General features: G+C 54.7%; 1 protein-coding gene across 2 annotated transcripts in view; it reads left to right on the plus strand.

Annotated features, from left to right (window-relative positions):
- The window catches only part of LOC123769026 (hemocyte protein-glutamine gamma-glutamyltransferase), a 37,152-nt gene that overhangs the window by 3,000 nt on the left and 20,287 nt on the right, over positions 1–13,865 (plus strand). For both annotated transcript variants that reach the window (XM_069309240.1, XM_069309241.1), the window contains exons 2-5: positions 2,097–2,214; positions 4,107–4,254; positions 7,237–7,400; positions 9,551–9,742. In XM_069309240.1, the coding sequence (XP_069165341.1) occupies positions 2,098–2,214; positions 4,107–4,254; positions 7,237–7,400; positions 9,551–9,742 (621 nt within the window). In that variant the 5' untranslated portion in view covers position 2,097. The remainder of the gene's footprint in view (positions 1–2,096; positions 2,215–4,106; positions 4,255–7,236; positions 7,401–9,550; positions 9,743–13,865) is intronic.

Consider the following 13,865-nt stretch of genomic DNA (forward strand, 5'->3'; position numbering starts at 1 on the left):
AGATTCAACAGAGCAGAAGTTGTTAAACACATGGGATAAAATCTTACTGAAGCGACCATACGAGTCATAAATACTCATACTCCGCCCAAGTAAAACAGAAACAAGCAACACTTAGTGGGCCAGCCAGAGGCTTAGGGCCCGCACAGTGGGCCAGCCAGAGGCTTAGGGCCCGCACAGTGGGCCAGCCAGAGGCTTAGGGCCCGCGCAGTGGGCCAGCCAGAGGCTTAGGGCCCGCACAGTGGGCCAGCCAGAGGCTTAGTGCCCGCACAGTGGGCCAGCCAGAGGCTTAGGGCCCGTACAGTGGGCCAGCCAGAGGCTTAGGGCCCGCACAGTGGGCCAGCCAGAGGCTTAGGGCTCGCGCAGTGGGCCAGCCAGAGGCTTAGGGCCCGTACAGTGGGCCAGCCAGAGGCTTAGGGCTCGCGCAGTGGGCCAGCCAGAGGCTTAGGGCCCGTACAGTGGGCCAGCCAGAGGCTTAGGGCCCGCGCAGTGGGCCAGCCAGAGGCTTAGGCCCCGCGCAGTGGGCCAGCCAGAGGCTTAGGCCCCGCTCTGTGGGCCAGCCAGAGGCTTAGGGCCCGCTCTGTGGGCCAGCCAGAGGCTTAGGGCCCGCGCAGTGGGCCAGCCAGAGGCTTAGGGCCCGCGCAGTGGGCCAGCCAGAGGCTTAGGGCCCGCGCAGTGGGCCAGCCAGAGGCTTAGTGCCCGCTCTGTGGGCCAGCCAGAGGCTTAGGGCCCGCTCTGTGGGCCAGCCAGAGGCTTAGGGCCCGCGCAGTGGGCCAGCCAGAGGCTTAGGGCCCGCTCTGTGGGCCAGCCAGAGGCTTAGGGCCCGCGCAGTGGGCCAGCCAGAGGCTTAGGGCCCGCTCTGTGGGCCAGCCAGAGGCTTAGGGCCCGCGCAGTGGGCCAGCCAGAGGCTTAGGGCCCGCGCAGTGGGCCAGCCAGAGGCTTAGGGCCCGCTCTGTGGGCCAGCCAGAGGCTTAGGGCCCGCGCAGTGGGCCAGCCAGAGGCTTAGGGCCCGCTCTGTGGGCCAGCCAGAGGCTTAGGGCCCGCGCAGTGGGCCAGCCAGAGGCTTAGTGCCCGCACAGTGGGCCAGCCAGAGGCTTAGGGCCCGCGCAGTGGGCCAGCCAGAGGCTTAGGGCCCGCGCAGTGGGCCAGCCAGAGGCTTAGGGCCCGCACAGTGGGCCAGCCAGAGGCTTAGGGCCCGCGCAGGAATATCCCTGCGGTAAAAAAGTACAGTTTACTAAACAATCATCAACACTGTATTTCCACGCAACATACAACGAACTGATGATATCTTCCCTCGGTGTGACTGCTCAATATCTTCCCTCGGTGTGACTGCTCAATATCTTCCCTCGGTGTGACTGCTCAATATCTTCCCTCGGTGTGACTGCTCAATATCTTCCCTCGGTGTGACTGCTCAATATCTTCCCTCGGTGTGACTGCTCAATATCTTCCCTCGGTGTGACTGCTCAATATCTTCCCTCGGTGTGACTGCTCAATATCTTCCCTCGGTGTGACTGCTCAATATCTTCCCTCGGTGTGACTGCTCAATATCTTCCCTCGGTGTGACTGCTCAATATCTTCCCTCGGTGTGACTGCTCAATATCTTCCCTCGGTGTGACTGCTCAATATCTTCCCTCGGTGTGACTGCTCAATATCTTCCCTCGGTGTGACTGCTCAATATCTTCCCTCGGTGTGACTGCTCAATATCTTCCCTCGGTGTGACTGCTCAATATCTTCCCTCGGTGTGACTGCTCAATATCTTCCCTCGGTGTGACTGCTCAATATCTTCCCTCGGTGTGACTGCTCAATATCTTCCCTCGGTGTGACTGCTCAATATCTTCCCTCGGTGTGACTGCTCAATATCTTCCCTCGGTGTGACTGCTCAATATTATATATTTTAACTGGTATTAAGTTTTTGATGAGGCTTGAAACACATTCTCATTCTAAGATGGTGCAAGCTGCGACCACAACTTGAGGATGGGTGTGTTGACAGCTTCAAGATGGAAGGAGGTTTGACAGTTGGTTTGAGCGGTGGTTGTAAGACATTGACTTTCTTGTGTTGCGTGAGCCTCACCTGACTCACGAGTCTTCACCCACTGCAGGATGCACCCGCTCAGCAGCAAGTCCAGGGAGCAGCAGCAGTTGCAGCAGCAACAGCAGCAAATGCCGCCGCCCGTCCCTCCTTTCTCACGCCCACGGCCCTCATACCCGCCCATACATGTGAGTATACCCACCCACGACCCTCATACCCGCCCATACATGTGAGTATATCCACCCACGACCCTCATACCCGCCCATACATGTGAGTATACCCGCCCACGACCCTCAAACCCACCCATACATGTGAGTATACCCGCCCACGACCCTCATACCCACTCATACATGTGAGTATACCCGCCCACGACCCTCATACCCGCCCATACATGTGAGTATACCCGCCCACGACTCTCATACCCGCCCATACATGTGAGTATATCCACCCACGACCCTCATACCCGCCCATACATGTGAGTATACCCGCCCACGACCCTCATACCCACCCATACATGTGAGTATATCCACCCACGACCCTCAAACCCGCCCATACATGTGAGTATACCCGCCCACGACCCTCATACCCGCCCATACATGTGAGTATACCCACCTACGACCCTCATACCCGCACATACATGTAGGTATACCCGCCCACGACCCGCATACCCGCCCATACATGTGAGTATACCCGCCCACGACCCTCATACCCACCCATACATGTGAGTATACCCGCCCACGATTCTCATACCCGCCCATACATGCGAGTATATCCACCCATGACCCTCATACCCGTACATACATGTGAGTATACCCACCCACGACCCTCATACCCGCCCATACATGTGAGTATACCCGCCGATACATGTGAGTATACCCACCCACGACTCTCATACCCACCCTTACATGTGAGTATACCCGTCCATGATCCTCATACCCACCCATACATGTGAGTATACCCGCCCACGATCTTCATACCCGCCCATACATGTGAGTATACCCGCCCATATATGTGAATATACCCGCCTATGACCCTTATACCCGCCCATATATGTGAGTATACCCACCCACGACCCTCGTACCCACCCATATATGTGAGTATACACCCCCACGACCCTCATACCCGCCCATACATATATGAGTTCTCTTCATTGAGAAGGAGTGCTGGCAGCCCACCCACTGTCATGCCAGCAGGATAACCTTGCTCTCTTCGCGCGCTGTGTCAAGCACTCTCCTGCACACTCTCAGAGCAACATCCCTTTCACTGTAGTCTACCTTTATTATAGTCCCCCCTTCGGTGGTAGGTCCCCCCTTCGGTGGTAGGTCCCCCCTTCGGTGGTAGGTCCCCCCTTCGGTGGTAGGTCCCCCCTTCGGTGGTAGGTCCCCCCTTCGGTGGTAGGTCCCCCCTTCGGTGGTAGGTCCCCCCTTCGGTGGTAGGTCCCCCCTTCGGTGGTAGGTCCCCCCTTCGGTGGTAGGTCCCCCCTTCGGTGGTAGGTCCCCCCTTCGGTGGTAGGTCCCCCCCTTCGGTGGTAGGTCCCCCCTTCGGTGGTAGGTCCCCCCCTTCGGTGGTAGGTCCCCCCCTTCGGTGGTAGGTCCCCCCTTCGGTGGTAGGTCCCCCCTTCGGTGGTAGGTCCCCCCTTCGGTGGTAGGTCCCCCCCTTCGGTGGTAGGTCCCCCCCCTTCGGTGGTAGGTCCCCCCTTCGGTGGTAGGTCCCCCCTTCGGTGGTAGGTCCCCCCTTCGGTGGTAGGTCCCCCCTTCGGTGGTAGGTCCCCCCCTTCGGTGGTAGGTCCCCCCTTCGGTGGTAGGTCCCTCCTTCTTGCCCCCCCCCCTCACTGTATCTCCACTTAAGGACACATCATCATATGTATGAACTCAAAGCTGAACATATTGAGCACTCGGGTAGAAATGAGAGACTTCAACCATGGCTAAACTGATTGGGAAACGATTGACCCAAGATGGGAAGAAGAGAAATGGAGAGGTCGACCTGCAGACAGTTGAGAGGCGGGTCCAAAGAGCCAGAGCTCAACCCCGCAAGCACAACTAGGCGAGTACACACACTCACCCCTACACGCTGCCTTCAGGAGCACGAGTACGAGGACGAGTGGGGGTATGGAGGAGGACGTGAGAGATACCACGCCCACCAGGTGGCCATGCGCGCCTGCTACGACCTCTGGCGCCGCCACTACAGCGAGACGCCCGCAGACCCCGCCCAGAACCCCGCCCCCAACAGTAAGTAATGAGTCTAGCCCAGCAGAACCCGCCCAGAACCCCGCCCCCCACAGTAAGTACTGGGTCTAGCCCAGCAGAACCCGCCCCCACAGTAAGTACTGGGTCTAGCCAGCAGACCCCGCCCAGAACCTCGCCTCCCACAGTAAGTACTGGGTCTAGCCAGCAGACCCCGCCCAGAACCTCGCCCCCCACAGTAAGTACTGGGTCTAGCCCAGCAGAACCCCGCCTCCCACAGTAAGTACTGGGTCTAGCCCAGCAGAACCCGCCCCCACAGTAAGTACTGGGTCTAGCCCAGCAGAACCCGCCCCCACAGTAAGTACTGGGTCTAGCCAAGCAGACCCCGCCTCCCACAGTAAGTACTGGGTCTAGCCAAGCAGACCCCGCCTCCCACAGTAAGTACTGGGTCTAGCCCAGCAGAACCCGCCCCCACAGTAAGTACTGGGTCTAGCCCAGCAGACCCCGCCTCCCACAGTAAGTACTGGGTCTAGCCAAGCAGACCCCGCCTCCCACAGTAAGTACTGGGTCTAGCCCAGCAGAACCCCGCCTCCCACAGTAAGTACTGGGTCTAGCCCAGCAGAACCCGCCCCCACAGTAAGTACTGGGTCTAGCCCAGCAGACCCCGCCCCCACAGTAAGTACTGGGTCTAGCCCAGCAGAACCCGCCCCCACAGTAAGTACTGGGTCTAGCCCAGCAGAACCCGCCCCCACAGTAAGTACTGGGTCTAGCCAAGCAGACCCCGCCTCCCACAGTAAGTACTGGGTCTAGCCCAGCAGAACCCGCCCCCACAGTAAGTACTGGGTCTAGCCCAGCAGAACCCGCCCCCACAGTAAGTACTGGGTCTAGCCCAGCAGAACCCGCCCCCACAGTAAGTACTGGGTCTAGCCCAGCAGAACCCGCCCCCACAGTAAGTACTGGGTCTAGCCCAGCAGACCCCGCCTCCCACAGTAAGTACTGGGTCTAGCCAAGCAGACCCCGCCTCCCACAGTAAGTAATGGGTCACGGGCAGAATAAGGTGACTAGAGTAAGGTGGGGTCTAGGGAGAAGCCCGCCAGAGTATAAGGGGGGGGGGGAAGGACCTTATGTGGGGTCTAGTCCCCCTAGAGAAAGTAAGGAGGGGCTGTCGACGACGGTCCGGCGGGGTGGCTGACGACCCCCGTCTATGGTACACAGTACTCAAGAGTCCCAAGATATCGTTCAGGATATCAGTAAGTCATAACATGGGCGATATCAACGGAGTCAGAATGACTGAGGATGTGACTGAAGGACACTATGAGCACAGGTACAGTGGGTTAGCAACATTTCCGATCATCCCTAAACTCCGGACATGTTACTATGATGTGTGAGTGATTATAATATTCAATATTGCAGGTGTTGAGGAGTAGGTCTGAGCGGCAGGAAGTGTCCGTGAAGTAACATTATGTGACCAAAACATGGCCCAACATGAGGCCGTTTCAAATTCCAACTTCTGTAATACGAGGAAGCAAGGGGCAAAGGCCACATTAATGTTACGTATTTTGTCATTTGTATTATAGACAAATCCTAAATGGTTCCCCCAGATATATCAAGCAAGTCCCCGGGCCCGACCAAGTCTTTACCACAACTTTATGAATGTAAAAAAGAGGCTTAGTGAGGCCTCGACTTGCATGTGTGTAATAAATGACCTGAGTCGTGGAGGGTTGCTAATGTGGTGCCCATTTTTAAGAAGGGCGATAGATGACTTGCGTCGAACTATCGTCTAGTTAGCCTAAAGTCTATTGTACGAAAATTACTTGAATGGAAAATCTCAAAAGCCATTCGTTTCCTTTGAAAGAAGATGGGTTGATAAAGGCTTCACAATTCAGGATTATGAAGGGTCGCTCGCCTTCAACAAATTAGCAGTCATTTGTGTCTAGTACATTTCAAGCAGGTCACAACAGGAAGGACTTCGACATTTTATGTATTGACTTTAACATAGCCTTTGATACTATGCCTCACCAAACTCACTAAAAGTTAGAGGCCCGTGGCACTGGGTGAAGGAGATACCTTAAGTAGGATTACAGCTAGAGTATTTCAGAGACAACAATGACTTAGCATAAACAGACTTAAGTCCGAGTGGAAGACTGTATTAGGTGGAGTGCTCCGGGGTCTACCCTGGGACCTGTGCTGTTTACCATACATTAAAACGATTTATATACAGGATTGAACAGCAACATTTTAAGACTTGCTGGCAACACAACAACAGGGCTGGGAATCAGTTCAGAACAAGACAAAATCGCTTCAAGACAATTTAGAGAGGCTTTTAAGTGGTGCAAAAATATTGGCAGATACGAGTTAATGCTCAAAATGTAGAGTACGAGCTCAGGTAATAACAATAGCGCTCCCAAATATCAGCTAAACAATGTTGCAATTGCGAAGTTTGAATGCGGAAGACACCAATGAGTCGTCATTAATAGCAATCTTAAGCCAAGAACATCAATGCATTTGCTTTATGGAATTAATCAAAACAAGATATTGACAATTATATCTATAAGATATACAAGGAACACATCTAATGATGTTCTTCAGCTTGATCTTGTTCATACTAGGCTCCATATAGATCACGAAGCTTAGTGTTCATGTCTGGATTATAGAAAGAACATGAAATGAATGCGTACAGGGAAGACTGGCAATGGTAAGTCTGGGAATTAGAAACCTTCTGTATGCTGAGAGATTATGAAGGCTTAACTTGCATGCTATAGAAAGACAACGAGCAATGGGTGACAAGACTGAGGTAAATAGATGGATGAATGGGTAGTTAAACAAGGTTTTAAATATATCAACACAAAAAGAACTCGAAACGATAGATATAAATTAGTTATTTTCCGGAAACCTTATCATCTCCCTAACAGGCATTCACTTTCATCCCGCCAGCAACCATACTCACCCCATTATTCCCCGCCAGCAACCATACTCACCCCATTATTCCCCGCCAGCAACCATACCACTAACTTTCCCCTCCCCCAGGCCACCACACTGGCGCCCCAGCTGACATCCTGAAAGTGGATTACGTCGACTTCCGACCTCAAGAGAACGCCAAAGACCACCGGACCTTCCAGTACGACCTGGTTCAGGACCTCGACCGTTCCACCCCGGTCCTCCGCAGGGGACAAGCCTTCCACCTCTCCCTGGTAAGGTGCTGCTCCTACTTGGAGTGCTACTCGACTTAAACCTCCAGCTACTTCATGATGGTCAAGGAGCAAGGGAGGGTTCTAGGAGAAGGAGGAAGAGTGGGGGGAGATGAGAGGGAATATAGGAGAGGGAGGTTCACCGACTGGTCGCCAGTGAACATGTCAGTGCTAAAGTTTGGACTAACATCTTACACAACTTCACAACATAAGGCTAATGAGGCTTGTTAATACTGTGGAAGAAGTCCCTGGTCAGAGCCACTGAGACAAGAGAATAATTATCTCCACTGTGGCGAAATGCCCGACAGACCACTGGAACATTATCTAACACAGTGCACAGTTACAACCACAACAGATCACTGGAACATTATCTAACACAGTGCACAGTTACAACCACAACAGATCACTGGAACATTATCTAACACAGTGCACAGTTACAACCACAACAGATCACTGGAACATTATCTAACACAGTGCACAGTTACAACCACAACAGACCACTGGAACATTATCTAACACAGTGCACAGTTACAACCACAACAGATCACTGGAACATTATCTAACACAGTGCACAGTTACAGCCACAACAGACCACTGGAACATTATCTAACACAGTGCACAGTTACAAACCCATTAAGGTTCCAACTTAGATTCAACAGAGCAGAAGAAGTTGTTAAACACATGGGGCAAAATCTTACTGAAGCGACCATACGAGTCATAAATACTCATACTCCGCCCAAGTAAAACAGAAACAAGCAACACTTAGTGGGCCAGCCAGAGGCTTAGGGCCCGCACAGTGGGCCAGCCAGAGGCTTAGTGCCCGCACAGTGGGCCAGCCAGAGGCTTAGGGCCCGCACAGTGGGCCAGCCAGAGGCTTAGGGCCCGCACAGTGGGCCAGCCAGAGGCTTAGGGCCCGCACAGTGGGCCAGCCAGAGGCTTAGGGCCCGCACAGTGGGCCAGCCAGAGGCTTAGGGCTCGGGCAGTGGGCCAGCCAGAGGCTTAGGGCTCGGGCAGTGGGCCAGCCAGAGGCTTAGTGCCCGCACAGTGGGCCAGCCAGAGGCTTAGGGCCCGCACAGTGGGCCAGCCAGAGGCTTAGGGCCCGCACAGTGGGCCAGCCAGAGGCTTAGGGCCCGCACAGTGGGCCAGCCAGAGGCTTAGGGCTCGCACAGTGGGCCAGCCAGAGGCTTAGGGCTCGCACAGTGGGCCAGCCAGAGGCTTAGGGCCCGCACAGTGGGCCAGCCAGAGGCTTAGGGCCCGCACAGTGGGCCAGCCAGAGGCTTAGGGCCCGCGCAGTGGGCCAGCCAGAGGCTTAGGGCTCGCACAGTGGGCCAGCCAGAGGCTTAGGGCCCGCACAGTGGGCCAGCCAGAGGCTTAGGGCCCGCGCAGTGGGCCAGCCAGAGGCTTAGGGCCCGCACAGTGGGCCAGCCAGAGGCTTAGGGCCCGCACAGTGGGCCAGCCAGAGGCTTAGGGCCCGCACAGTGGGCCAGCCAGAGGCTTAGGGCCCGCACAGTGGGCCAGCCAGAGGCTTAGGGCCCGCACAGTGGGCCAGCCAGAGGCTTAGGGCCCGCGCAGTGGGCCAGCCAGAGGCTTAGGGCCCGCACAGTGGGCCAGCCAGAGGCTTAGGGCCCGCACAGTGGGCCAGCCAGAGGCTTAGGGCCCGCGCAGGAATATCCCTGCAAACAAAATCTCCACTTCGTAACACTGGGCCAGCAAGTATCACACTCTGAGGCCTCGCCATGGTGGCATCACATCAGTGCAAGATCCCAATAGCTTAACATAATCTTTTAAACAAAAATGGTCCTCTATGCCAACTTTTTTTTCTGTCATGCTGTGATATCTCCCTCTTCCTCTGCTCTCTCTACACGTGTTCCTACCATCTAAAACGCCTCTTCCCATCAATAGCACAACTGCAGCACTTAATATTTCTCTCAGGCACTTGATATTTCAAATTAAATTTCTCTCCACACCAAGAGTTAACAGGTGGACCAAGAGTTAACAGGTGGACCAAGAGTTAACAGGTAGACCAAGAGTTAACAGGTAGACCAAGAGTTAACAGGTGGACCAAGAGTTAACAGGTGGACCAAGAGTTAACAGGTAGACCAAGAGTTAACAGGTGGACCAAGAGTTAACATGCCCGTCTGGTCGTTCAACAGGTGACGCGGGAGAGGGAGTTCGACTGCACGCGGGACCAGCTGTACCTCAACTTCTACTTCGGGCCCCAACCTTCCGTGCCCAAGAGGACGAGGGTGGTGCTCCCGGTCACCATCCAGAAGGAGTTCACCCGCACCCCTCAGAAGTGGGACGTCCGCATCCAGGCTCAAGAGGGCCACACCCTCACACTCCAGGTGGGCACAAGGGGGGAGGACAGTAGTGAGGGGAGGACAACACCCTCACACTGCAGGTGGGCACAAGGGGGGAGGACAGTAGTGAGGGGAGGACAACACCCTCACACTGCAGGTAGGCACAAGGGGGGAGGACAGTAGTGAGGGGAGGACGACACCCTCACACTGCAGGTAGGCACAAGGGGGGAGGTGGGGGGAAGAGAGTAGTGAGGGGAGGACAACACCCTCACACTGCAGGTGGGCACAAGGGGGGAGGACAGTAGTGAGGGGAGGACAACACCCTCACACTGCAGGTGGGCACAAGGGGGGAGGTGGGGGGAGGACAGTAGTGAGGGGAGGACAACACCCTCACACTGCAGGTGGGCACAAGGGGGGAGGACAGTAGTGAGGGGAGGACAACACCCTCACACTGCAGGTAGGCACAAGGGGGGAGGTGGGGGGAGGACAGTAGTGAGGGGAGGACAACACCCTCACACTGCAGGTAGGCACAAGGGGGGAGGTGGGGGGAGGACAGTAGTGAGGGGAGGACAACACCCTCACACTGCAGGTGGGCACAAGGGGGGAGGTGGGGGGAGGACAGTAGTGAGGGGAGGACAACACCCTCACACTGCAGGTAGGCACAAGGGGGGAGGTGGGGGGAGGACAGTAGTGAGGGGAGGACAACACCCTCACACTGCAGGTAGGCACAAGGGGGGAGGTGGGGGGAGGACAGTAGTGAGGGGAGGACAACACCCTCACACTGCAGGTGGGCACAAGGGGGGAGGTGGGGGGAAGAGAGTAGTGAGGGGAGGACAACACACTCACACTGCAGGTGGGCACAAGGGGGGAGGACAGTAGTGAGGGGAGGACGACACACTCACACTGCATGAAAGTACACGCCACTCACCTTGCCTTACACAACACGCCACTCACCTTGCCTTACACAACACGCCACTCACCTTGCCTTACACAACATGCCACTCACCTTGCCTTACACAACACGCCACTCACCTTGCCTTACACAACACGCCACTCACCTTGCCTTACACAACACGCCACTCACCTTGCCTTACACAACACGCCACTCACCTTGCCTTACACAACACGCCACTCACCTTGCCTTACACAACACGCCACTCACCTTGCCTTACACAACATGCCACTCACCTTGCCTTACACAACACGCCACTCACCTTGCCTTACACAACATGCCACTCACCTTGCCTTACACAACACGCCACTCACCTTGCCTTACACAACATGCCACTCACCTTGCCTTACACAACACGCCACTCACCTTGCCTTACACAACATGCCACTCACCTTGCCTTACACAACACGCCACTCACCTTGCCTTACACAACATGCCACTCACAAAACAACAAGTTGGTGGAAATGAAGAGAGTTGTGATAGTGTTAAGAGCCAAGGAACATGACGGCTCCACTTGTGAATAGAGAAAGACAGAGTGACTGTGCCACAGATCCTGGTGGTGATACAGGTGGACAGAGTGACTTGACACAGATCCTGGTGGTGATACAGGTGGACAGAGTGACTTGACACAGATCCTGGTGGGGATACAGGTGGACAGAGTGACTTGACACAGATCCTGGTGGTGATACAGGTGGACAGAGTGACTTGACACAGATCCTGGTGGTGATACAGGTGGACAGAGTGACTTGACACAGATCCTGGTGGTGATACAGGTGGACAGAGTGACTGTGACACAGATCCTGATGGTGATACAGGTGGACAGAGTGACTGTGACACAGATCCTGGTGGTGATACAGGTGGACAGAGTGACTGTGACACAGATCCTGGTGGTGATACAGGTGGACAGAGTGACTGTGTCACAGATCCTGGTGGTGATACAGGTGGACAGAGTGACTGTGACACAGATCCTGGTGGTGATATAGGTGGACAGAGTGACTTGACACAGATCCTGGTGGTGATACAGGTGGACAGAGTGACTGTGACACAGATCCTGGTGGTGATACAGGTGGACAGAGTGACTGTGACACAGATCCTGGTGGTGATACAGGTGGACAGAGTGACTGTGACACAGATCCTGGTGGTGATACAGGTGGACAGAGTGACTGTGACACAGATCCTGGTGGTGATACAGGTGGACAGAGTGACTGTGACACAGATCCTGGTGGTGATACAGGTGGACAGAGTGACTGTAACACAGATCCTGGTGGTGATACAGGTGGACAGAGTGACTGTGACACAGATCCTGGTGGGGATACAGGTGGACAGAGTGACTGTGTCACAGATCCTGATGGTGATACAGGTGGACAGAGTGACTGTGTCACAGATCCTGGTGGTGATACAGGTGGACAGAGTGACTGTGACACAGATCCTGGTGGTGATACAGGTGGACAGAGTGACTGTGACACAGATCCTGGTGGTGATACAGGTGGACAGCGTGACTGTGACACAGATCCTGGTGGGGATACAGGTGGACAGAGTGACTGTGACACAGATCCTGGTGGTGATACAGGTGGACAGAGTGACTGTGACACAGATCCTGGTGGTGATACAGGTGGACAGAGTGACTGTGACACAGATCCTGGTGGTGATACAGGTGGACAGAGTGACTGTGACACAGATCCTGGTGGGGATACAGGTGGACAGAGTGACTGTGACACAGATCCTGGTGGTGATACAGGTGGACAGAGTGACTGTGACACAGATCCTGGTGGGGATACAGGTGGACAGAGTGACTGTGACACAGATCCTGGTGGTGATACAGGTGGACAGAGTGACTGTGACACAGATCCTGGTGGTGATACAGGTGGACAGAGTGACTGTGACACAGATCCTGGTGGTGATACAGGTGGACAGAGTGACTGTGTCACAGATCCTGGTGGGGATACAGGTGGACAGAGTGACTGTAACACAGATCCTGGTGGTGATACAGGTGGACAGAGTGACTGTGACACAGATCCTGGTGGGGATACAGGTGGAAGGAGCGGAAAGTAATGCAGAAACATTTTTAAGGTTGGGTTTTTACAAAAAGGAAATGAACCAATAGATAAGGACAGTGTTCACAAACGAGACCACAAAAGCGGTAATCTTATCCACGATAAAACTTCAGCATGTAACAATAGAGAAATGTTTCCTGCATAAGTACCTTATGAGGGAAGAGGAGCAGGGAGAGGGAGGGAAGAGGTGCAGGGAGAGGGAGGGAAGAGGAGCAGGGAGAGGGAGGGAAGAGGTGCAGGGAGAGGGAGGGAAGAGGAGCAGGGAGAGGGAGGGAAGAGGTGCAGGGAGAGGCAAGGAAATGGAAGAATCACAGTCCTCAACTCAGTAACTTTAGAGTGAGTGTGGAACCCACCAACCACAGGCCAGTGTGGAACCCACCAACCACAGGCCAGTGATGAACCCACCAACCACAGGCCAGTGATGAACCACCCACCATCCATCTCGCCAGTAATCTTCCTATCCAGAACACCACCCCGTCCAACCATCCCATATTGAGTGTTCCCTTCTCATGCCCTTTCTCTTCCTCCCTATCCCACCTATAAGACCCCAACCCCAAGACCCCACCTCCAAAACCCCACCTCCAATACCTCACCTCCAAAACCCCACCTCCCTGCCCCATACCCCTGGCCCGCCCTGTCCTCAATCCAAAATCCCCCCTTGCCTTCCCGCGTGAAATTATAAGAATTAATAACCCCCTACAACAACTAACCCCTACCCGCACCCCACCTTAACACCCTCCACGTTCCTCCCCTCCACCTGATGCCTCACACTCACCATTGTCTCCCCCTCACCATGGAATATCAACCACTGTGCCTCCTACACCAGGGGAAGGATGAGAGTGAGGCCGCTCATATGAAATTTAACCTGAAAGTAAAGTACTCAAACGTCGATGGGATTACAAATAAAGTAATCAAACTTGGTGAACGTTCACAAGAGACCCGGATGTAACAGCGCACCTGACAATTTCTTTTGAGTGAACTATAACGAATTCAGCATTTCCCCAAGACTACAATGTATTAAAGAAAGGGAAGGGAGAGGAGTGGTTTTGTCGGTAATGAAGGACGGGGGGTTGATTGACAACTGAGACACGGGACCAAACAGCCAAAAACCTGTGGTGACTTGCGGTGACCTGTTGTGACCTATGGTGACCTGTGGTGACCT

Source organism: Procambarus clarkii, chromosome 64 (assembly GCF_040958095.1).
Source record: "Procambarus clarkii isolate CNS0578487 chromosome 64, FALCON_Pclarkii_2.0, whole genome shotgun sequence".
NCBI classification, from domain to species: Eukaryota; Metazoa; Arthropoda; class Malacostraca; order Decapoda; family Cambaridae; genus Procambarus; species Procambarus clarkii.